The 25,300-nt window shown below is 48.4% G+C and overlaps 1 protein-coding gene across 1 annotated transcript in view; it reads right to left on the bottom strand.

Moving 5' to 3' along the window:
• The window catches only part of ITGB5 (integrin subunit beta 5), a 56,990-nt gene extending 32,095 nt beyond the window's left edge, over nt 1–24,895 (bottom strand). The window contains exons 1-5 of the mRNA XM_030226199.2: nt 24,790–24,895; nt 20,694–20,779; nt 13,650–13,854; nt 8,854–9,103; nt 5,328–5,496 (exon numbers count right to left, since the gene is read on the bottom strand). Coding sequence (XP_030082059.2) covers nt 5,328–5,496; nt 8,854–9,103; nt 13,650–13,854; nt 20,694–20,779; nt 24,790–24,895 — 816 coding nt within the window. The remainder of the gene's footprint in view (nt 1–5,327; nt 5,497–8,853; nt 9,104–13,649; nt 13,855–20,693; nt 20,780–24,789) is intronic.
• Between the last annotated feature and the right edge of the window lie 405 nt (nt 24,896–25,300).

Here is a 25,300-nt window from a genome sequence, read left to right as displayed (position 1 = left end):
AAGCCACGGTGCCTCTGCTATTTCATTGTACAACTGTACACATGCCCCAGGCAGCTCTGTCCCCCTGCACCACGGCCCAGGAGAGCAGGGGTACACACACAGCCAGAGCAGAGCAGGGACCTTTGGCATTGGTGCTGGCACTAATCCCACACAACCACTCTGCACAGTGCTGCTCTGAGAAACTTCTGTCTATTTAAAAGCATGGTAATGTCAGGACATGCTGTAGTGGTCCGTACGAAAGCACTGAGGCATCAAGCACAGCACATGAAGTGTCCTCTGACCCCTCCGTGGTCCCTCTGTGCAAGGACCAAACATTATCACCGTCTTTGCACAAAGAGAGATGCAAGGACAGATTTTTTTCAAGTAAAGGGATAAGATCTCGATGACAAACATTTCCCTCCCATGGAGCTTCCCAAGGTTTGCACATTTTCATCAGCCCTGGAAGCAGATCTGTGGTTATAACAGCACACTGAAGCACTTTGTTGCAATGGAAGTGGAAGGAAACAGAGGTGCCAAAAGGAAATTTTTGCAAACCACTGTGCTGAAGCAAACCCCCTCCCCTCAGTGGCTGCTCCTGCTGCCAGGTCACTGCCAAGCTGGGTGAGCATGGGTCTTGCTGCTGACCACAGCAGGGAGATCCTGCCACGGCACAGACTGGAGGCAGAAAGTCCCATTGTCCAGAGCTTCCCCTTGGGCTGCCACACTGACTATCTGCCAGCAAAGACACTGCCCACACCTTCCCTGCCCCCACACTTCCAGCATCCCTCTCCCTCCAGAACCTGGCTCAGAGTGCCACCACACAAATCCTTTGGGAAAGCACAAGGGAAAAGCTGGGCACCGATGGGAACATGGTGCCGGTGGAGATAACCAGCTCCTTCAGAGTTACTGCTCAGTTTATTTAGCAAAACCCAAACTCTGCCCTGTTTACAGGAAGGTGCTGGCCCTTCCTATGGAAAGCAGTGGCATGGGCAGGACAGGAGGGCAGGTTAGGGAGAAGGGTGTAGAATCACATGTGCCAGCGCAATTTTCGCCTCCAAATGTGAGTCATAGCCCAAAGCCTGCTGATCTTTCCAATAAATATAACTCTTGCTTCAGGGACATTATTCCAGAGTAGATTCCTTTTTCTTCCTAATTACAGAAGGTTTCTTTTCTTTATTGACATTTTAAAGACCCCCATGATGCATATAAGGCCATAGGAAGAAATTTTTGGCAACACACATCCTTTACCATGCACCAGCACTTTACAGTCCAGCTCAGGAAGCAATGAATACTTTTTGCTCTGGGAAGCAGGATTCATTCCTCTGAAGTCACCCCACTGGACAAAAGGCTAAAACTTCATGCCAAAATGTAACTTCTTAAGAACTCAACCCAAAAGTGATTACAGCTCTAATAATGCAAGAGGCAGTTTTCAGTCTACTCAGCCACCAGACAGAAGCCCATCCAATTCACTTTTCTTTGAGTATCCAAAGCTGATTTATTTTTAAATTATTAAGGCCAAGAAACTCCCTAAGAGATTAGAAGGATTAATCTGAGTTTCATTTCCTTAGAAGTGTGCTGCACACAAAGAAAAGGAGCTGCATTCAAGCAGCATTTACAAAGTCACTTCAGGGGTGCTGCTGCTGGTCACCTGCCTGCTAAGCCCACCTTCAAATCATGGGTTAGGAATTCCTTTGATGACAAACTCTCCATGAGTCCAACACAATTTCCCTCATAAACAATATCAAAACTGTTGTGGCTGCTCAGCTCAGGAACTCTCTCCCAAAAAGCAATGAGCACCCACAGTCTCAGCGCCAATATCCAGGCACTGAAAATATGTGATGCCTCAGAGCATCAAACCAGGGTGCCTTAGATGGGCTGACTGAGCCAGTGCTGATCCCACTCCAAAAAAAGCTGTAGACCTATGAAAAAAGCCCCCCAAGGAGGCTGGCATGCCAAGGAGCATCTCACACTGCCTCTGCCAGGGGCCTCAAGGCATTGGAAAATACAGCTCTTCAGCATGCAGTTTCCACAGAGAAACCCAGAGCAGCACTCCACTCCGCTTAAAGCAAATAACCAAGGAGAATTTCATTTATTTTTATTGGACTGGGATTGCTGAACAAAAAACCCTGCACTAATGCCTACCCTCTCATCTGGTTTTTGATCCTTATGGGATAAGAAGGATTTTTAAAGCAGGGGTGAGACTGGACCCAAAGCAGAGTAACATGCTTCCACCGGGATTGGGGTGCTATGGATCCTGCCCCTACTCCTACAAGCAGCTGTACTTGCCTTCTGTACCCCAAAAAACCAGCTTCTCACTCCATACACCAATAGTGACTGACAAAACTGCCGCAGCTGCCTCAGCACAGCTCTCCAAATAATATTGAAAAAGCAGCAAAGCCTGTATTTCCATGCCTGAAAAAATACCTGCATTTATACTTTGGGCACTGAATAAAAGCCATTCAATTGCCAAGACTCAGTTGCCAGGAGACCCCCCTGGATTCATCAGTTTGTCTAAAACCTCACCAGTTTTTCAGGTGCAGACCTTCTTGGAAGCAAGAAACAGATACAGGTGCAAGGCAAGTATGCCTTAGGGCTCAAAAGCCAAAACCTCCTTCACTTGGTATTGCTCTGAAAGGCAACTCAGTGTCTCCCAGATGCCTTGGCTATCTCCAACTACCAGTGTCTAGCAAGCACTAATCAAAACCATTTCAAAAGATGCTTTATTTTCCAATCTAGCATTATCTCCTCACTTCATCTCAGCATATAAGATCTGAAACTTACACATGCCACCAAGCCATATGAGGCTTGCACTTAGAGAATGGCAAAAAACCAAAATACTGCAAATGGAAAATGTAATTATGGAAGGCTGATTAATATTCCTGGCATACTATTTTAGCATCAGAATAAAGGCTTATTGTCTCTGGCTCTTTCATTGCCTCGAGAATAATACCATACCTTCATCTTTCAGAAAGGAGCCAAACCCTGGGCCTGCTCCTTAGTCTCTGTTAGCTGTACAAACCTTCCCCGTTCCTTGGGTTGAAGACCAGGCCAAAACATTACTTGACTGCTACAGATCCCTGAGGCAGCTCATGCAGAAGAAATGCTTGCTATGCATTCCAGTGTAAAAACATCTAGTTGACACAGGAGGTATTGTTTCTGACACTTCAGAAGGGGAGGAGAAGGCCTTGTTTAGACACCATGGCTTGGAGACTGCGAGGCTCTGCTGTGCCGTGACCCCCTCTCCCCTTGGTGCTGAACACAAAGTGCTTCAAGGGGAACATGCTGCCTGTCCCCAAGGCAGGGGACTTTCTAAGGTGATAACTACCCTGGAAAAAGCTGGAGCATGCCAGTGAGATGCAATGGGGTACCACAGCAGTGATGAGGAAACCCACCTCAGAAGTCACCAAGGTACCCATATGCTGCTCTCCTTGCATGGGAGGGGGAATAGGTCCTGAGTTAACAGAAATTACTGTCTGTTTCTGGGATTTTCATCCCCATGATACCCTATTAGTCACTGCAGGATGACATACTCCATGCCAAGAACATCCTTGTCAGCAAGCTGCACTTCTCTGCCACCCCAGACATCTGCAACCCTCACCCATCTCAGTGGTGTTGATCTCACCACAGCCCACAGCCACTGACCAGTCTGGGCCTTTGCTTGGGGACCACAAGGGAAATTAAGCAATAAGTTCCCATTTTGACTATGGGACCAAACATCCCAATGTCGATCAGCTGCCTTGAAATTTTGCCTTTTTTAACTCTGGACAGACAGAATCTTTGCTGCTCATGGCTGTGATGAGAGGCAGCTGCTCTGCCAGAGCAAAGCACTGCCAATGCAGCATGAGTCATGGCACAGCCAGTTCTCCTGCCTTGCACACCAGGCCCATAGACTTCCTTTCCCACACCCAAGCTCCAGTAATTAATTAACTGCTGTGGCTGCAGAAATTTGCTGTCATGACCTGCCACATCATGCCAGTCACTCATGTATACATGCTCACCTTTGCTCACCCTTCCTTGAGGGCGCTCATTCCTGAATTTAGATGGTACCAGCATCTAAATTCATCTTCTAAATTTAGAAGGGACCAGGCTGTGCATCCAAGAAGGACAGTTAAAGATTTTAGTCCTTAACAACAATCTGAGACTGCCACAAATTCAGAGGAAATATCTTGCAGGTCTCCTGCCTTCTACCAGCACTTCAGAAATGAGCCCTTGTGATACACACTGAAGTACTGTTGCACCATAGGGAAATATTTGCCTGTTTTTGCAGTAACTTCATGGAAGGGAGTGCAAAAACCCACATGGTGAATGGCACAACTGACTCACCATCCTGAGCCATCCCTGCTCTAACCTTGGGAGCCACCTCTCCAAAACTGGGAAGCACTTTATATCCAGACAGTTATTGGGAGCAGCACGGTAGCTGTGCCAACAACAATATCTGTGGGAAGATGCCCCAGTGGGGCAGGTTCAGTCCTGCCAAGACCATGAAGCACAACAAAGCCAGCCCAGGCAAGGAAAGGTCTGGCTTCCCACATGCCTACAATCCATTGCTCCCACAGACCATTCCTATGTCCCAGCTCCCATAATTCAGACCCAGAAAAAAACATGCCCAACCAAAAGGACTAAGCTAGGCTGAAGCAAACACTAAGCAAATTTCAGCAATAGGGGAAAAAGCAAACAGAACCAGTCCTGATAAGCAGGGAAGCTCAGCCTCATGTCAGAGTGGAGCAAACACTTTGCTCATGACAAAGGGATATGGAGCAACCCAACTACTTGTTTCAGAAAGATCTTCAAGCAATCTCCAAAAACCCCAGGGACATGGCTAACATGGCACCAAGCTAATGAACTCTGCTCCAGTTCTGCTGACAAAGAGGGAGAGAGAAGGCTATCAGCACCCAGAGGTGAGATCATGCCTCCACACACAAAGAAGGAGGGTATGAGCAGCAGGAACCAGCTCCAACCCTCAACACGGGTCTGCTGCTGCAAGGTGTATTTGACACACCCTTGATAAACACATTGAGCTGATGTGCAGTACTGCTGCACACAAGTGTATGTGACTCTGGAAGGAGTCTGTCCCAGGTGCTCAGCACTAGAGGTCTAACTGTGTAATGAAATCTCAGCCCTAAATTTGCATTTGCAAAAGCTCCATTTTTATCCCTTAAAACTAAAACTTTTTTTCCTATGCCTGTTTATCTACGGAAGCACATAAAAACAAAAGCCTCTACTTTTAAAAGCATTTTTCAGTTTCTCCAAGAAAAATTCAGTAGTTACTTCCATGAAATGGGAATCTGAAGCTTTGCCTTGGCTCAAGAGCAGAGCAGAAGAAACCTCCAGAAATTTGAGCAACTCACCTTGCACACAGCAGCCTGCAGAATGGCATCGAAGCCGCCCTCTGGAGCATCTCGGTTGCGGGAAACTTTCTGTTTCCGGACCTCTTCATTGAAACGGTCGACTTTATCCGTCAGGGACAGGAGGTGGCGGAAGCCAAAGGATGGGACACAGCTGGGGAACAGCTTGTAACTGTGGGAAGAACAGAGGACTGGTCAGCTGGGAGGAACCACACCCGCAGCCAAGAACTGCAGAAGCTCACAGCTCTACCAGGTTGGTCTCTAAGGTTTTGTTCAGAGGGTTGGAATACTTTCGCAATGCTTTGTATTTTGGACACTTCAGCTTCTGGCTACTTCTCTACAAAATCCTACAGTAGAGCCCATATTTTTTTCCTCTCAAGGGCTTTAAGAAGCTGAAGTTTCCAGAGATCCCACCAGGACTGAACATCTCTTTCCAAGTACCATGTTAGTGGATACTGAGCACCAGCCCACCCTGGGCCATGCAGCTCTGCAGTTTCAGCACTCAAAGTGGTTTTCACTGGGAATCTGCAGCCAAGAATGCGACCCAGTGATAGGGAGGCTGCAATTTGGCAGATCCACCCTCCCCAGCAGCCCAGGAGGGCCATGGGAGCTGTGTCCCACACCTGCAGAGCCTCTGGGCTGGTGTCAAAGGGCAGGAGCATCACTGCCAAGAACTAGCTTTCCCCTCTTCTGCAGTACAGATTTTCACTGTGTCATCCAGTTTTCTTGTCAGTACAAACCACCCTACACCTACTGCACATCACTAGGCACCTGGCAAGCGCCCAGTATGAGACGGAGTAATAACCAACACCAGCTCAAGCTTCCTCCCACTCTCCCTGCAAGCTGGTGAGCAAACACCATCTCTACTTCCCAGGGTTCCACCTGAGCAGAAAGGTGGGAGGGGCACCCTAAGGCAGAGAAATGTCTTGGCAGGCTACCAGGAAACCTTTTTTTCCCCATATCAAAATCATGAGAAGGCAGTTTTGGTGCTCTCCTGGAGAGCTCAGCAGAGCAGCTCCTGTAGCATGGGAAATCAGTGAGTGTGTGCAAGAGAGAGGGATGGGAAGGGTTAACAATAAATGTGTTTAAAAAGGAGTTGGCCTGGCACTAATTCACTCTTATCTTTAAACATATAACCCTGAGTACAATTAAGAGCTTCTGCTGACATATGACCCACTATGGTTAAGCTGCAAGAGGCTTTTTACACAATGGAGTATTTAAAATTTACCATCACTGAGAACTCAAATTCCTCACAAGGGACCCCAAAGCAGGGATTTCCATACAAAGACACACACACACCCCCTAACTGTGGGGCAGTTCTCATTGCCCTGGGCTTGGCTGGCAATTAGACCCATCCCTTTTGATCCATGATCCACATCCAGACTTGCATCACGCTCGCACCCAGGGCAAGGCAAGGAGTCTGCCATGTCTGAAACCTCTCACTGCATGGTTCCAGCAAGCTGCCCTTCGCCCATCAGGATGCTGAGTCAGGAGCAGAGGTGATGAAGGAGACAAGGGAAACAGGGCTGCACCCCACCCAGACTTGCAAGTCAGTCACCACCACAAGCAAGAGGAGGGGAGAGCCTGGACCAGGTGCAAAAAGCACCCACTGCAGCTCGTGTTGACTTGGTGCTTTTCTTAGATGCTGAATGGTTTGTTTTGACACCAGGAATAGCTGCAAACAAAACCACACCTGACAACCCACGTCGCTGCCCCGGGGACACATGGCAGCAGCCAGAGCCCCCACACAGAGTAGGCTGGGGAAGGAGATTCCATCAGAGAGCTGGGAGCCAGCATCCCTGGTTTGGATGAAGAGAGACACATGGCAACTGGAAGGGAGCACCTACCAGATCAGCTGCCATGGGCAGTCCTTCGTAAATGTTTTCCCAAGACCAGGCTGGCTTAAAGTAACCCATAGAACGAAAAGCAACCACCTGGGTAAAGCCAAAGGAACACACAGATAGCCTGATCATGGTGGGAAAAGCTGAGGTGACGGCTCTGGATGTTTTTGATAAAAGGTCATTGGAAGTTTCAGGTACACCTTTGTTGCTGAGTTGTCCAGTTCCATCCTCTCCTCCTTCTGCACCCATCTCCTCCTGCATGTTTCACTCAGCAAAAGCCATGTCACTCCAATTAAATCACACACCAGCCAAAGTTTCCAAGATTTCTCCAGCTGGAGTCTGTTCCCAGCCTGAGGGCAGGTGTCAGAGACTGAGGAGGACAGAGATGACAGAGGATGCCTCAGAGGCTATGCCAAATTTCTGGGAGAGGCACTATGAAGAGCGTGGAGTGCAATGCCACCGTGGCAGAGACACCTTCCTGGCTCAGTGTGGTCACTTTTGCCTCATGATTAAAGCAAGAGTTTTCAGTGTTAAAATCCATTTGACTTTCCACTTTGGACAGAACTGGTGAAAAGCGAATACAGACAGTTTTTGTCTGGTCAACAAGCAATGTGCAGTGAGATGCCAATGCTTGGTCAGAGCCAAAAGCTGGCCTAGAAACTCACAGCTGATGCAAGCTGTCTTTATCTGACTTACATGAGGCAGAGCATGCACAGAGCTTGGCACCCATGCACGAGGTGATCTTACAATGTAAGTATCCACAAATGGCTCAAATAAAAGGGTTCTCCTCACTGCCCTTATGTGACTAGGAAGCACCCACTGATGGATGAGGTGAAAATGCGGACTACAAAGGTGTCAGTGGTGACACTCTCCCAGGAGGCCACTTGCTGCTGTATCCATCCTTCAGTGCCAACACCCAAACCCATCTGAGCCTGGACACCCTTCCCTACACCCAATTTCGCTCTGCCATAATCCTCAATTCAATGGACTTGATCCCAACTCTGGTGGTTAAAAGGCAAACAAAAAGACACTTGCAAGGAGACAAGCAAAAAAAAAGGAAATAAAGGGATAAAGGCTCTGATATCACCACAGAGTAAACCACATCACTTGGGTCTTTTGTAACTACCAGTTTGCTTTCCTTCCACAGCAATAAAGATGAAAAAACCCTCCTGCCACTGTAAAAACACTCTACAAAAACTCATTAATCAGCACTATAGGCCCTAGCAAATCTCAGTTCCTCCAAACACTTTTGTTAAGAAGTTACATTGCCTTGTTCTTCTTATCTGTAAAATGCAGACAAAAAGCTTAATTGATTTACTCAACGCCAAACTATGACTCAGAGCTAGGATCAGAAATCAGGAATTTCTGGCTCTGGCTCCTTTTCCTTAAAGGCTGTAAAAAACACCCGCTATGTCTGCATCCTTTTCAGGTGCTTAAAAATAGCTTCAGGCTCCCTGATACGAGAGCTTCCCATGTCTAGATGCAGAGATCTCCCAACAGCCACAGCAAAATTAGAAGCTGTCCTATTTTGAAGTTTTCAAGTATCACAGTGACAGCCAGGCTCATCATCATTCCAAAAGCCAGGGCTGAAGTGTGGTTCATTATTTACAGCAAAAAGGCACATGAAGACTGCAGCCAGGCTCCATGCAAACACAGACCTCACCCCTCCAGGTGCAGCCACCACTTACCCAATGCAGGGATTGTTTTGGTATCTGGGCGCCGTGTAGGAGAAAGGAGAAATGTTTTTGTCCACGAAGGAGCCAAAGCCCAGGCGGAAGTTGCTGGTGAGCTTTCTCATCTCCTCAGCCAGCTTGGTCCCCAGGTTGCGGATGTTGTCCAGGTCGTCGTTCATGGACAGGGACAGGTCCATCAGGTAGTAGAGGTCCACAGGATAGTCCTCCACCTGCCGCACCTGCACTCGGAACGAGGTCCGGTCACCTGCATGTGCACAAACCATGGGCACGGTGAGCAGCAAACTCCCAGCACACATACAAATCCAGATCACTTTTTTTTTTTCCCCCCTGCAGAGCAGAGAGATCACTTTTCAAAAGAAAAGGGTGAGGGCAATAAGCTTTTCCAAATACATCCCTTAGGACTAACAGGAAAACAGGTATTGACTTTGGGTCCTCTTAAGCTATGTAGCGTATTGGCTGGCAAGAAAAAGACATGGAGTGCTTGTCTCTATTTTAGCTCTTTGGAGGTGTCAGAGAGGGTCTTTCCATCTCATCTGAGAGAACACTAAGGGAGGGACACATGAAAAACACTGTTGCCCAGTGTGCAGTCCAGGGATGTCTTCTTAGAAAACAGGAAAGAAAAGCAGAGTGAACCTTTAATGGATATTTCAGGAACTACTGCAACAGGGACCCTGCCCACACTTACTTGCATAGATTCTCAAAGAAAAATAGGAGAAGTCCAAGAAGTCCTGCACAAAAGAGAATAGGAAGTAGAGCAGAAGAAGGAAGAGGATCAGAAAAAAACAGCCAGTATGAAGTGAATGCAAGATGTCCTCTGAGCTGTGTAGGGAAGTCAAGGTGAAGCAGACACAGAAGAAACACCTTTGAAAAGGAGCTCCCCCAAAAATGGAGCTGGAGAAATCAGAGCAAAAGGAAAGTGGAAAAGAAAGTTGTTAGGGTCACCCAGGGAAGCACTGAGGCAGAGGTGAAACTTCCTGAAGTGATGAGCACAAGGGAAGGGGCTGACAGGGCTGAGTCACAGGTTGTGCAGATGTAAAGAGAAGCAGAGGAAAGCCTGCCCCTGACCTTCTCCTTTGCCACACTGGTTTTCAAAGACACCCTCTGGAAGGGGCACTGGGGAAGGCCACCACAGGTAACACCTACCCCTCCAAAAAGCTGAGGTGGCTTCAAAGTGAACTCAACTTCACACCAGTTGGACCTTGGTGGAGCCAGACAGCAGGTGGCAAAAGTTTGCCTTTCACTTTGCTAAGGGGGGGTCTAAATAAAACCACACACCCCAACCTCACAAGCCATGCTTTGGAGATCCCATGTTCCCAGCTTCCAAATTAGCCCATTTTCCAGTTCACCGGGTCTCAGCCCAGTGAAAGGATCCAGGGAATTGGATCATTTCAAAACCAAGCTCCCAGTTCTGCCCTCTCCCAGCCCTTTGAGGGCAAGGCTGAACTTGGGGCAGTGGCAGGTTCTGCAAAACACTTGTGGCTTCCCCTCTTCTTCCCCAGAAATGGAACTCACATTTTTTTGTATTGTGAAAACATTTCCCTGACTGCTTTATTGTTCTCCTCCATGTGCACAGCAGCACAGCTGCTCCCACTTACTTCCAGCCCAACAGCAGCATCCCAAAACTGCCATGCTGGCAATGCACAGCACAAGGGGCTCTGCAGCCTTGGTGCCAGAGCCCTGCCTGGCACCTGGGGTCAGGCTGCACCAAGCCAGAGCTTCTCAAACCCTCAAACAACACCCTCCTTCTCCCTCAGCATTTCCCTGCAATCTGCTGCAGCCCCACCTGGAAAAGGCAGGGCTGCAGGAGGCATCATGTGCAACCATGAACATGTAGATATTGCCCAGCTGTAGGCAGCAAGAAGCTCATGCCCTAAATCTTCCTCCTTACTCTCCCCAGCTTTCCTGTCCAGCAGGAGCAGGACAGGGCACAGAGCTGGGATGTGGAGTGCAGCAGGTGCTCCAGCTGGGCCTCACGTTATACTTGGCATGCATTTTGGTGGGGGAACAAAGAAGAACACAACTCATGTAGCACAAAAACTTAGCACTGATTGCAGGGTAAAAGACTGTGATTGCAAGCTTGACTTTAATTCAGTGCTGCAAAAATGTGTTTAAATCTGGGAAAATTCTTTCCCATGCCCATATTTTTAATTCCTACATATTTTTCCCACTCAAAAAGGGGATGTGTCCTCTGTATTTTGCAATGTTTTCATTTCCAAAAACACTGCTCTTCCTGCCAGAAAGGGTATTTGGGATGCTGTGATCAAACGTGCTTCTCTTAATAGTTACGAATTTATTAGTCCCTGAGAAGCACCAAAACCAACAGGATCCTGTAGCTGGTTCTTCTTTCATTCCTAACTGCACAAACCAATTATGTCAGAGAAAATCTCGCTAATGTATGTAGATGTAAGTGCAAAAGAATTTATTATTCTCTATGGACAGTATTACTCTCACACTTCTAGGGATAATCCAGCTCCCTCCTTCTTCATGTACTGTTGCCACCATCCTCTCCCTTAGGGCTTTTACTGAAAAGTTTTAAACTCAGAGCTTAATTCAGAAATTTTTCTTAGATACCATCATGCAGAAGCAGTGCAAAAATTGGAAAAATTGATTTTGATCAATTTAAGAACATAAACTCAACAATCATGCTTATCCAGCTTATTCCTGCTTGGTGAGGCTTATGGCTTGATGAGCAACACAGCTGCATCTATTCATTTTTTAAGTCTGTTTACACTATTGCTATTTTTTTTAACTAGGACATGCTGCTTTATAGCTGGGCTTAAGATTAAAAAGCAATATTATAAAAACTCAATGCTCCATCCAAAAGCCTCAATTTAAGGACATCAATTTAAGGCCTTTGGAGTTTAGCTGAGGACACAGATTTGGGGATGTGACTTCTGCCACAGGATGATGAGATCAAACTGCCTGGGTGGGAACAGCAAACAATTGACAATCCACTCCCTTCTGCTTCTGCTTAGTGGTCTAAGAATAAAAGATCACCATTGCCACAGACCGCCACCGCGTGAACTCGTCTTTGAAACAGGACACCCCTCCTGCCCAAAATTAAATCAACGTTGTCTCCTTTTTGTCTTCACAGGGTGAAACCTGTTCTCCCAAGCTCAAGGATTAATGGATGATTTAAACTGGCCCTGTTAATGCAAGGGTTTAGGAAGTCATCAGCTTGAAGGTGAAGTGTTGCCCAACATCAAAAAGAGAAGAAAAATGGGAGATACTATCACAAACATCTAGGTTTGTCCCTCCTCCTGCAATGACTGTGATGCTCTGCAAGAGGAGCACAGGGAGAGGAGTTCACTGGCTCAGAGAGGGAATTGCTGCAGGGGTCCTCAGGGTGATTCCTGCAGCTCAGCCCAGACCTGGAGGGCTTCTCCATCACGAAAAACTGAGGATGGCCATGAGTGTGGTCCCCACAAGGGTGGGCAGAAGCAGCACATCAGCCCAGTGCAGCCCAAGGCTTCCAAAAGCCCGACCCCAGCAGGCCACAGGGAGGTGGATCCCCACACCCTGCCACTGACTGGAGCAGTGGACACTGGATGGGCAAAACTGCTGGGGACTGGCAAAGCAGAATTTGCTGAGCACCGAGCACTGTGTGTGGAGGATGCACAGGAGATGAGATGTGGAGGCTGAGCCAGCCCTTTCTGTTAGGAATTGCCTCAAGAAACAGCAGTAATAACAACTCCCTTTTGCTCCCTTTTTTAACACAACATTCAGGGGCAGAAGCCATGCATCCAGATGTATGAACAGCGGTGACTGCTCTCAGGTATCTGATTTTAAGGTTTGAAGCAAATTATTTTAGATTTGAGGGTCTGACCAACGACAGCTGAGGAAGTTAATTGAAAAACATGACAACTTCTAACTTACACAGCTAAAACAAATACTCTTGCAGCAACTGGTAGGCTCTGGGAGAGCACTGATAGCATAAGCACCAGCTCAAACCCCTGTTTTTCTTTAGCAAAACATCAATATTTCTCTTTTCTGTATGCTCATGAGAGCTGTCACAAAACTGTAAGCCTTAGAAACCCACACCAATCGCTTAAAATGAATCAAGCTTTTATATTTGCTTCTTATCTTTGCAATAAAGAGCTTTTTTCCCTCTTCAGAAATGTCAGCTGCCAAATTTTTTCAAGAATTCTAAACCCACATTAAAGCCTCCCCCCACCATGCAAAAACTTTTGATAACAAGCATGCTCGCATAGCTCAGATGAGCTGTTCCCTTCTAATTTTTAATTAAAAGGAAGAAATTGAAGAAAAGTGATGGCTCAGGAGAATGAAAGAGGGATCTGGCTACAGTCCAAGGCCTGAGTCACAAGTTCAAATCTCCATCTTCTGCCTTGATCCCATAGCTCTTTTGCATACTGACAGAAAACAGATATGTGGGTTTGTTTCCAATTTATAGAAGGATCTGTCTCAGTTTAGAGTCATGCCCTGTCAGCTTAGCAGAGGAACCAAAGTTATTTTAACTCCTTCCACACAGTGATTCCATTTTGAAGCCGAGCAGGTTCCTCCTAAACACACGCAGGTGTTAAAACCATTACTGGTAGAAGTTGTGGGTGGGCTTTGACTGACTTTGCCCAACAGCGGTGTCCTCTCATGGAGAACACGTGCCCCAGCCCCAAACCTGTTTGTGACTCACCACCAAAGTACAAAGGTATGGAAGGGGCCAGCAGTCACCTGCCTTAGTGGGCTACAAGGCCACAAGCCACAGTGTGCTCTTGGCACATCCTGGCCACCCCTTCTCCCTCCCCCCACACCACACAGAGCTCCTGGGGACTTACCAGGACGAAGATTCAAGGCGACCTTCTGAGGTGTGATCTGTGTGACGTCCAGGTGGCTCTGGCCAGAGCCCTTGCTGCTCAGAGGGACGTTCCTCACCACGCTGATGCTGCTGCTGGGGTTCTCGATGGCTCCGGCGCAGCCGTTTGCAACCAGGTTCTGCAGGAAGTCACACCGGGATGTGATGGACTTTGTGCTGCTGAAATCCTGGGGGGTGAAGAAGGGACAAAAAGGAAGTGGAGGGGAATGCATCAATCCCACAGCAGGGGCTTTGTTTTGACATGCTGGTATCTAACAACTATGACAAGGAGAAGCTGGTGTCCTTTGTGGTGACGGTACTTGGAAGGAGCCTGCACTGAGCCTTGAGCCTTTCAAAAGGATCGACCAAAAAAGTAAGCTCTGTGTGGATTTGAACACTGAGTTTGCTCACAGAGCACTGAAACAGAAACCTAAGCCTGTGTTTTCAGCCCAGCCACAGCAGCAGCACCTGTTCCCAGCCTGACCACAAGACAGCAAAGCAAAGCACTTGGTTTGCTGCAGGCACAGCCCATTGCCATCCCTATTATTTTATGCACATGCACAGTCTCAAAGGAGCATTGCAGAAGACAGAAGAAAGAACAAGGAAGTGGCACTGAAGGAAGCAGGACAAACCCACCAACGCAGAGAGAGCCAAGTGAAGATGTGAAGCTGAAGACAGGCTGGGCGGCTCCCTCTTCCCTGGGTGAGACACTGCATGTCCCCACACAAGCACAGTGTGGGGAATAAGGGAGGTGGGAGAAACTTCACGGAGCTGGTGAAAATGCAGACTGTGCCCACCACAGAGAGTCAGGCACAGGCAGCAAGGTGCAGGCAGAGGCCCACTGCCAAAGGATGGCCAGGGGCCTCCCAACACCCATCCCAGAGCTCCAGCCCTTGCTGTGAGCCCCGTGCATGGTGCACAAAGCAGCCTTGTGCAGGGCAGCGCTCAGGAACAGCCGGGAACACAATGCACCCTTTTGCAAGAGCCTGTTTGTTAGAATGCCTTTTTTTTTTCTCCCCAAAAGTGCCAAAGGGAACAAGTCACATGCCCAAAACTTACTGGATTTTCAACAGTCGATTCCTACTTACTTCTGCATTACAACAATAGAGACAACCCTCTTCAGCTCCAGGGCTGAGGGACTAATGTGACATGAAGTAATTCAGAGAAGATGCTTGCAGCCATGCCAGCCCCTCCTTCAGCTGCTCAGCCAAAACCAGTGTGGGGCTGAAACTCCAGCATGGCAGAGGACAGGAGAGACATCAAGGAGGGAGAGGCTCCTGACATCCTCATGGGGTGATCTCCAGGGGTCCCTCAAGGACAAGCTTGGATAGAGAGCCCTGGGACACAGGCAGAGGCTTCCAGCTGCATTTTTCTCACTACAAGGTCCCAATGCTATTTGAAAAATGAGAGATTTGCATTCCAGCATCCAGCAGCAGGGTCCAGCCAAGAAACCGACGACGGCACATCAGATGGATACGAACACGAATTTCTTGGAACGCATCATGTAAACAGATGAACTTCCAAAAAAGGAGGACTGGGACTATTTAAATCATCTCCAGCATGACAAAATAAAAATCAGAGTCCCTCACAAAACTGAAAACAACGCCCAGCCTTTCAGAGCTGCACATTTCAGGCAGCCTTGGAGAAAAGTTTCTCTCAGATGTGGTTTTACCTGAAACCAGCAAAAAGCTGGTGGGGTCCCGGTGCTCCCCTGGGCCTACCCACCCAGCAGCAGGGGGAGATGCTCTCCTACTCTCCCAGCACCCAGACCACAGCTGCAGGTGAACACCTCTGCCAGCTCATTTCTGCTACCACCTATTAGAAAGGAGACTCAAGAAGTGCTGCAAAAAGCAATACAAACAGCCCAGGAGCACAGCTAGGAACTTGTAGTTACTCTTGAGTAACTAACATTGGAGAGAAGCATCCAAATGGGACAATATTTAGGGCTGCTCACATAACTGCAGCTTCTCTCAGGTGTTCCCAAGCCTTCCCAGGGTCTACTCCAAAGATTCCAAGGGAAGTCTGGGAGGTCAGGGGGAAGCCCCTACACAGCTCTTAGGTCAGCAGTACCTTTGCACTCCTCCAGGTTCCCCTTGCTTGATCCAGCTATTTTCTCTAAACTTTCTTCTAAAATGGGTCCAGAGGACTTGCCAAAGGGCAGCAATTGCTAACCTGCAGCTCCAGTCAAATCCAGCTGTTTTCTTGTCCTGTGAAAAGCCATATTACCTGAGGTGGAAGAAAATATCCACCCTCAGGGTTGCAGATGCCTGAGGGGAGGGTGGTGCAGCTCAGCACTCAGGGGTGCAGGACTGACCCCTACTTCATCTTGATTTCTTAGCAGGCAGAGTAACACTGAGCAGGAGGGTGACAGTGGCCTTGGGAAAGTCCCAGCAATCACCACTGCACCCTGCAAACAAACACCCAAGCTGCACCCATAGGTCAAAACCCAAAGCCAAAACTGGGGATACCAGGTACCATCCAACTCTAGTGCAAAGTTTTCTGTGACAGAGAAAATCAAGGCTCATTGGGGTTCAGTAAAGGGAAAAAGGGTGAGCAGACCTGGGGAATAAAGGACATTGGACAGGTCCAGACAGCTCCTGAGCAACCACAGCAAAAGGCAGCCCCACAGCAGCTCAGACACAATATGATGGTTCAAAGCCCAATCCTCCCCAAGCAGAGAACACCCTGGGGTCAGTGAAGCAATTCAGTGTGCCCACACATCTGCCAATTGTCTGCCTGCAGGCCTGCTTGGGCAAGAAATGCAGCAGATGCCCCTCACAAGGGGGAACCACCCCAACCTTTGCTTTGTGCCACAGAGGAGCATTCTGGAAAATCCCCAGCCCCTGTCAGTCACTCTGGCTGCTCCAGCCTCCTGGTTGGTGCTCAGAAGCTCACAAAGGCAAATGCACACAGGCAGGCAGGATGAATGGAGACAACAGTGTGACAATTACATGCTCATCAGTTTGACAGTTTTAAGACAAATTGCTCAGTTCATGCTATAAAAACGGAGAATAGCACTCACTGTATCTAATATCTCATTCCTGACTAGGCATGTCCCTACCATTCAGCCCATCCTGTTCTTTTTGATGAAGATCTCAATCATTTTTTGCTTTAATCAATCCAGTTCTGCCTTAATTCAGTGTGAAACATGCCTGCTTTCTCCATTTAAAAAAACCAAAACAAAACAACAAAACCTTGACATGCTCCCTTTAGGAACAACCTTGATTTTCTTTCCTCATTCTCTAGGCATACATTTCTGAGATGGAAGAGGATGGGGTAAAAGCACCTGCTGGAAAACAGAGAGTGCCACTGGGGAAATTTCAGTTCACTTATTCAAAAAGGACATTTCAGTTTAAGTAATGTGTATCTCTGGTTTCTGTACACACACAAATGCATCCACATAGGTAATGGACAGATGAACACAGTTCATCCACCTAACAAACAAGAGGAGCCTCTGCACACTGTACACTGCTCCCCAAAGCAGCAAAAAAGAAAACGTAATGGTGACATTTCCCCCCCATACTGGTACTCCCAAATGCTCTTTTGAAGAGCTTCACCCCCTGCAATCACCCCAGGAAGGTTTATCACAGTCAAAACCCCCACCTTTCTATCACACCTGCCCTGGCAGTCAGAGGAGACAGCACTGAAGCCACTTCCTGAGCTCCCTGTTCTCCCCAGCAAACCCAAGAAGTCCTGCTCAGCCTGGGCAACCAGGTGTCACAGCAAAAAATTCCACAAGCATCCTCTGGTCCCACACAGGGAAACCAGGCTGCCACAGAGATACAGCAACCCACCTGCCAGTGTGCAGCTTCCAGTCAGAATATTTTACCAACACCATGCCAGCAATTTCTCATCATTCCCAGCTTCTCCTGCAGATTCCTCAGTTCCAGCATGGATGGACAGGCTGCAGCAGTCTCCATCACACCAAGAGTCATTCTCCCTCAGAGAGCCCTGTTTCAAGGCATGCTCAGGTGATGGTTAAGACCACATGGTCACACCTCCTCTTCTAAGGGCCACTGAAATCACCACCTTTGAGGCCTGCCTTTCAAGGTGTTCTTCCACAAGCCAACAGAATCGATGCCTGCTCCCAAATTTCCAAGAGCCCAAAGACCTGTGGTTAGCTCAGCAGCATCTGGAGGCTCTAGGGCTGCTGCACACCAGAAGCTGCTATCATCAGCTCATCCATCAGCATCCCTTTGGATGGGAACAGAGATGCTGAGCACAAGCAGAAGTGAAAAGAAGTCCAGCCAAGCCAGGGGACATTATGCACCCTGTACCAACAGGTGAGGAGGTGGCAGTCATAAAATGAGAGCACCTTGCCTGCTCTGCTGTAAGATCTATCCATACATATCCCCTTACCCTCACAATTCAGGGCAATGTAAATTCAGGAAGCCTTATCCCTCCTGGGAAACTACTGGGATAGAGCTCCCAAAGAAACTGGTATGATGGTACCACCAAGTGATATACAGGAAGATCAATTATACATATAACTATAGAATGCAATTACATATATAGCTATACAATGTGTGTGTGTGTATATATATATATATTGTGTGTGTGTATATATATATATATAACAGACATCTCTACACATACTGTATGCATTATATATAGAATTATACTACATGTACTGATAGACTTCTACTATATATTTATATATATTTCCTGACAAAATTATTAATTTCTGTTTACAAAGCTGATAAAAGCTGACCCAATTTGCTCACAAACCTGTAAAGTAAATGCAAAGGGAGCACAAAATACACACAAATCAGCTGACTGAGGTTCTACCTTAATACAGCTGCCATCTGTGGAACACACTCCAAATCCACCCCTTATATTTAAAGAGCAGCAGAGCTATAAAATTTGACTGGCATATATGCAATGAGGAAACATAGATAGCAAACTGCTGCTAATGGAAAATGCTAAGGAAAACACATTAAGAGCTATTTAATAAATTTAATAAACCTGACTAGGCTGCAGCAGAAGGGAAGGGGAATAAGGTGGTGAAATGACTATGAAACGAAGGCGGATATTATGGAGTTTGTAATATTACTTTAAAACTTTCTGAAGTTGAAAAACTCCCGGTATCGTTGAAATCCCATTACCTCACCTGATGATCTCAGCTAAAGAGAAATAATTAGTTTCAAACAGTACATTCTAAAAAAAAATACAAAAAAATACAGAATTAGGATAAGAACTTGCTAAGTTTTAGCATGTAGCATGTAATAGGAACAGCAGCTTTTGAACACATGGCTCTTGGCACAAAACACCTTGAACTGCGTATTTTTAAATAGCTTCTGCAGGCTAAAGGTCAGGAAGTATTACAGGACTTCCCTGTAAACACCCATCTTCCTCCTTGGCCCTTCCATTCCAGTCAGGAATTTTCTTTTTTTTTTTTTTTTTTCAGTAACTACCCTGTTTGCATGATAAGAGTCAGGCTGCCAGTCCCATTAGTACAATTAGTGGTCACAGTGACCACCAGATAAACATTTCCACTAGCAGCGTTCTGCAGAAAGTTGTCTTTTGATGCCAAGTAAGGGAAAAAAAAACCAAAAAAAGCACAAACTATTGGGTACCCATAGCTTAATAGCCAGCGTTCCTGGATCCAATCTCACCACCACAGATTAGCTGGCTGGAAGAGGAGCTCTTACAGCTGTTTACAAGATGTCTCAGAAGCAAGATCTATTGCTTTACCCTTTCCCTTCTGCACACCAATTGCCTGGCTGGAAAAAACAACCCAGGAAAGCTGTGACACTGTCAGGCAGTGTGGTGTTTGCAGCATTACAGGGTTTTCCCTGCAGAGCTGCAGCTGTGCTTTACCAGCAAAACATCCACTGAAACTGACACAGTGGCTGGGGCACCTCCCCAGGACCCAGCCAAACCAGAGGGACTGGAAGCCACCTTCATCCCACATCCATCTCCAACCCCAACCCCACCCTCTGCCTTGGAGCTGGCAGTTGCCCCAGGCAGGCCTGGCAGCAGGAGGGAGGGGAACAGCAGAGGGGACAGAGCCTGCATCCTCAGCTCAGCAACACCAGCTGCAGCTGGAAGGTGAAGTGAGTGCTCAGAAGGGGACAGGGATGGCCACTCTAGAGGAATAAGGGTCAGCAGGGAACAGAAGATCATCACCACTGGCCATGCCCTTCGAGAGGTTCAAGATCATCTACTGCTCTGGGGTTCTCCCATCCCAAAACTGGTTCCTGACACAGCAGCTGTGCCAGCCTATTTTTCAGATTTTTCCATGCATCTGAAAGCATCCATACTTCTCTCCTGAACACCTAGGACAGGCACTAAGCAGACAATTGCTTTCTATGCATCAAACATTATTAGGGCTTTCACACACCTTGTCCTTCAGAAATTGTAAGTCTGCTTGATAAGACATATATTGGATTAAATATATAGACCTAAACTCATGAGCAGCCCCTAGGGAGCAGGGGGAGGTACCTGCCATTGCTCACAAAGAGGTGCAGTTGAATTATGGGTGAGCAGCTTCAGCACCAGCACAAGGATGTATTTTCCCTCTGAAGTGCTCAGTTACTCTGTGAAACTCATGGCACCGATGCCAGAAGCATGGGTCACACCCCCAAAATGACACAATAGATTCAGAAAGGAGAATTATCTTTGTTACAGACAAAGAGCCCGTGCCAGGCCACACGAGGAGGGACACGTAGCAGGACACTAGCCAGGGCTTGGGGCCCTTTGGGGAGAGAGCTTTGGAGCAAGGCTCCCTGCAACACAGAGCCCATGCAGGGACCCTGCACCCACCAAAAACAAGAAGGTAATTGAAGGGACAGAAGGACTCAAGGAACAGTGCTGCTCTGTGAGGGAGTCAGAGTGGGGTCAGAGACTTATTTCCTATGATGTCAAGGAGCTGAGGAGTCCCATATACCCGAAATACACTCAGCATGGAGCATCCTCTCCCCTTGCTCACCCCTTGTGGCACGAGTCAGGAACAGGCAAGGTGAGAAAAGAGCTGCCTTCCAGCACTACAAAAAGCATGAAAGTCAAATGAGGTGTGCCCACCTACCTCCTTGGAGCACCAGGCACACTTGGGATGGATGAGGAGACACTCTTCACAGGACGTGGCGCTTCCACTGGTGCACAGATTGAGACCTTCAGCAAGAGAGAACAGTGTAGGCTGAATGGTTATTCCACTCTAAAATAGCACTTAGGGGGTTTCTGAGACATTCTTAACGCTAAACACACTGTAAATTCAAACAAGACTAAATAATCTCCCAGGAGCCTAAAAGGCAGAAGAAGCTGTAAATCTCTCTTCACCTGTAAGGAGGTCTTGTTTTCTTTTCCCTCCCTAAGGTAAATGAAAAGGACAGAAACTTGCTTTGAACCTCTTAAAACTTGCTGAGAACCTCTAAAAAATGACTGAATCTGATGATTTTTCTTTACTCCATTTCAATGGTGTCTGGTTAATCATAGAGTCTAGCTACTCATATGCCTAATCAAAGATTCCCATTGCTGTGGGCAGAAGGCAATAACTGTTTGACCACTCTGAAACACAGAGATGCCTGTCCAAAAGCCCTGAGACGCTGACTTTTAAAGACACATATTTAGGCATATCTTCTCATTTTTTTCTAGCTGAATACATGGGGAGGGCCTCTCCCCATAATTTTCATATTAAAGCACTCTTGAAACATACTCATCTCTCCTTCCCACACAGGTGATTCTCACAGTGGACTCATATTGCAGTACATTACTTTAATTTTACTACAAGAGACATTTCCACAGGATATCCAGGTTAAGCCTTGCAGTGTGTTTGCACTGGGACATGTCCAAGGCAGCAGGAGTGGAAGGGCACCAAGGGCTCTCCCTGCCTGTGATCCCAGCAGGGGCATCACCAGCCAGGCTGATGCTCTTTGCTCCTGGGTTGTTGGTGTCCGGCAGCACAAGGGGTCCCAAGCAGGTTTCACTTACAAAATCCACAATTTGCACTTTCAGCTTTAAAAATGAAGTGGAACCACACAAATAAAGCCAAAGTAGACTGGTATGGGCTCTGAATGCAGCAGCTTGTTCAAGCATGCCTGTGGCTATGAATGTGCCCTTCCATGCCATTGATGGCCCAGCTCCCCCGGGTGCAGCTATTAACTTCCACTGTCAATAAATGATTAAAGAAATCTTCAACCAAGGTTTCAGCACAGAGGCTGCACACTCCAAATGAAATGCCTCAGGCTTGAACTCCCAATCTGCTATTTTTTCCAACCCAAATGTCAATAAAAGCATTGTCAGGCCTCTATTTTCAGCCAGTTGCATCTGCAGATACCAGTGCACCATGCTGCTGCTGGTTGTAATCTGCAGATTCCACAGAGTTGCCAATAGCTGCTGAAGAGTCCCATGAAGTTTTCTCCTGACCTAAGAACTTTCTGCCACGAGAGCTTTGGAAGAAGGATTTTTGCTGTATCCCATGTGAATATTGTACCAAGAAATGGACAGCAGTGGCTGCCTGAGTCGCTCCCATAAGGGACTGAGCTGTTAGCACAGGAAGCAGTGAATCAAGCTAGACAGCTGGAGGAAAACCTGGCATGCCCTGGACTAAAAACAAAAAGAGGATAAGTAGGTCCTGTCAGTCATTGCAGAGGCCTGGCTGTGGCAGAGCCCTGCACTGATGGGTCTCTGCTGCCTGCAAGGTGGTTAACTCTAACCCCAGAGAGCCAAGCCCTGCACTCTCTCTATGGCTCTCATTCAAACAGGCTCCTTGGGCTCATTCATACCAAACAACAGCCTTCTTAAGAGTGTGGGCTTTTTTTTTCCTTCTGGCTGTTACCACATCCCCAGGCGTTTCATTCCTTTTTTGCATTCAGAAGTATATTCCAGCTCCTGGACACTACAAGAGCTCAAAACACAAATAAATTACATAAAGCAAAATGTAACTTTTTCAACTGAGTTAAAATTTAGACAGCAACTAACACTTGCATTTGCAAACCCTACAACATGGCCCAAAGCCTCTCCTGGAGAGCTGCTGCTGCTCTGGGTGCTTTGCTGTGCACAGGGTAACCCAGCAAAAATAATGGGCTTTATATAGCAAATACTTGCATTCATACCCTGGCTACCCAGGCCTAGCTCTCCCACAGCTTCACTCGCCCATCCGCATGGAAATATTTACCTCCATTCCTGACTGCTGGGTTTTTGAGAGTTTACTTAGTCACAGTAATAGCTGAATGAAAACCAAGGTCTCCTCCTTCCACTGAGTGCCATGACCAAAGCAGCCCAGGCTCCTGTGGCCAGCCATGGGGTGACATTCCTCCCGGTGGCAGCTTTTGAAGTTTCCAAGTATGCTTTTCTTTCCACTGTGCAGCAACACTAAACCATTTCCAGCATTGTTGTGAAAACAGAGCTTTGTGAAGCCCTCCAATTTTAGACTGAAACCTGAGCTTTTTGAGTTGGAGTAGAAACACGCAGGATTTTCCAGATGCAAGTCTTTGCTGTGCTTGGTTGAGTGCAGTCTTTCCCAAATCCAGCAGAGGAAGGACCTGATGATGCTCATGCCAGTCCAGATCCTTGCAGATGCTGGGGCAAGTCACCCACTGAGACTGGAAGGAACTCAGTCTGCTCTTTGGACTGTGATACAGGTAATGAAACCCCTCCTGAAAAAGCAACTGAAGTTCTTATAATGGAGAAAATTCCATCCAGGGTTTAGCTGGGATTACTCTGGAGGTAAATAATCCACTCCCTGGGTTGCTGAGCTGCACTGCCCACATACAGCCCTTCATACTGATGCCACTGAGTCCTAAACCCTGCACCCTACTTATTTTGCACAGTAGTGTCCAGCAAGCACAAAGAACATCTCCAAACTACATCCTTCCCTTGGATGTGCTGCAGGAGAGCCCAAAAAAGTGGAAGATGACAGTGTATCCCACTAGACAGCGGAGATTTTAATACATCAAACTACAGATGCAGAGCAAGATAGGAAACTCTGATGAAAGGTACTCATCAAATTTACTCATGAAGATGCTCCAGGCAATCACACCTCATTTTAAACCTGTTCTGCAAGAAATCCTAGTTTGGGCAGCTCCTCAAACGGAGGTGAATGTACTGGCTTGCTTAGGGAAGACAGAGGAAAAAAAAAAGTGATGCACTTTATACAGCTAAGCATGAAAAGGGAGCATTTTATCTGTGTTTGCAATAAGCATTCTAAGAGACCTGAGATGGTCTGCCTCAATACTGAACCATCTATTTCATGGATTAGGCACATACACATAAAAAAAAAAAAAAAAAAAAAAAAAAAAAAAAAAAAAACTTCTCCTGAGCTTTTGCAATTATGTGCCACAGCACTCGACAAGATGAGTCTCTTCCTAAGATTACTCATTAAAATATCAAGTACTAGAATGGTGGACTTAGGCATTTTGTGGGGTTCCTTCTTATAAAAACGTTTCCCCAAATGCTCAGAGAGGAGGGAAACCCTATTTCCACTACTGCTGGAGCAGAGTTACTAACTGCACTGCAGTTCACGTGTGCGTGTGAAAACTGGGAGCATCCCCACGAGGGACAAGGACCTCTCTCTGGGTGCCACGGTTCAAGGTGCAAGTGAGGAACGATACAAGGTGAGGGGCGTAGAGACCGGTGACCGACAGGGCGACAGCTTGCGTGCTTTCTGCTGCTACTCCTCATCCCATCGATTATCACACCGCGCTCAGGCAAACATCCCGGGAAGTGCTTACCCTGAACAGAAGTGGCTGCAGCCGCTCCCATTAGGAATATACATAGAGCGAGGTGTATAAGTAGCAGTCCCAAGCTTTTTAAGGCGAAGGTGCAACACCCCGAGGATGCGGTCCGTGCCCCGCAGCGCTGCGGAGCGCGGGTCCCCGCCACCCGCAACCGGGGGCACGGCGGGAGGGGGCCGGGGCCAGCGCCGTGCCGGGGCCGCGGGGATGCGCGGAGAGCCCCGGCAGTGGCCACCCCGGGCACGGGGACAGCGGGGACAGCGGGGACCCGCGTCCCGCCGGCTGCGGGCGCACGGCAAAGCGGGCGCCGGGGGAGGCACCGGGAAGGGGGGCGAGAGGAGCGGAGAACACAGCCGGTAACACAGAGCACCGAGGCGGGTCTGGGGGACAAGCCGCCTTCCGGAGCGGCGCTCGCAGGGCCCGGGGCGGCGGGAGCGGAGCGGCCCTTACCTCTGCCGGGCTGCAGCGGGGCGGCCAGGAGGAGGAGGCGGAGGAGGAGGAGCGGGGGGGGCCGGCGGGCGGCGGCGGGGGCCGGCAGCCCCCCTCGGCGGGGCATGGTGCGGCGGCCGGGGCGGCCGGGCTGCCCTTCCCGGCCGGGCCCTCCCCGCCGCCTTTTGTGCGGCCGCGGCGGCGGCGGCGGGAGGAGGAGGCGGGGGCGGCGCCGCGGAGCTGCCCGGGGGCGGCGGGACCGGACGGGACGGGGCGGCGTGCGGGTGCCCCTGGCCGTGCGCCTCTCCGTCTGTCCGTGGGTCTGTGCGTGTGTCTGTCCCGCTCCCCAGGGTGCGCTGCCGCCTCCCCGCCCCGCCGCCCCGCGCAGGGAGGCGTAGCCCCGTCCGGAGCGGGACCAGCGGGCACAGCCGGGCCCACGGACAGGGACAGGGACAGGGACAGGCTGCCTCTGCGGATGCACGTGTAGCCGCCCGGACAGGCAAAGGCAGAGACGCACGGCGTGCGCAGACAC

This window comes from Serinus canaria, chromosome 7 (assembly GCF_022539315.1).
Source record: "Serinus canaria isolate serCan28SL12 chromosome 7, serCan2020, whole genome shotgun sequence".
Classification (NCBI taxonomy): Eukaryota; Metazoa; Chordata; class Aves; order Passeriformes; family Fringillidae; genus Serinus; species Serinus canaria.
Note: the sequence above shows the minus strand (reverse complement) of the source record. Positions and strands in the feature narration are given on the sequence as shown.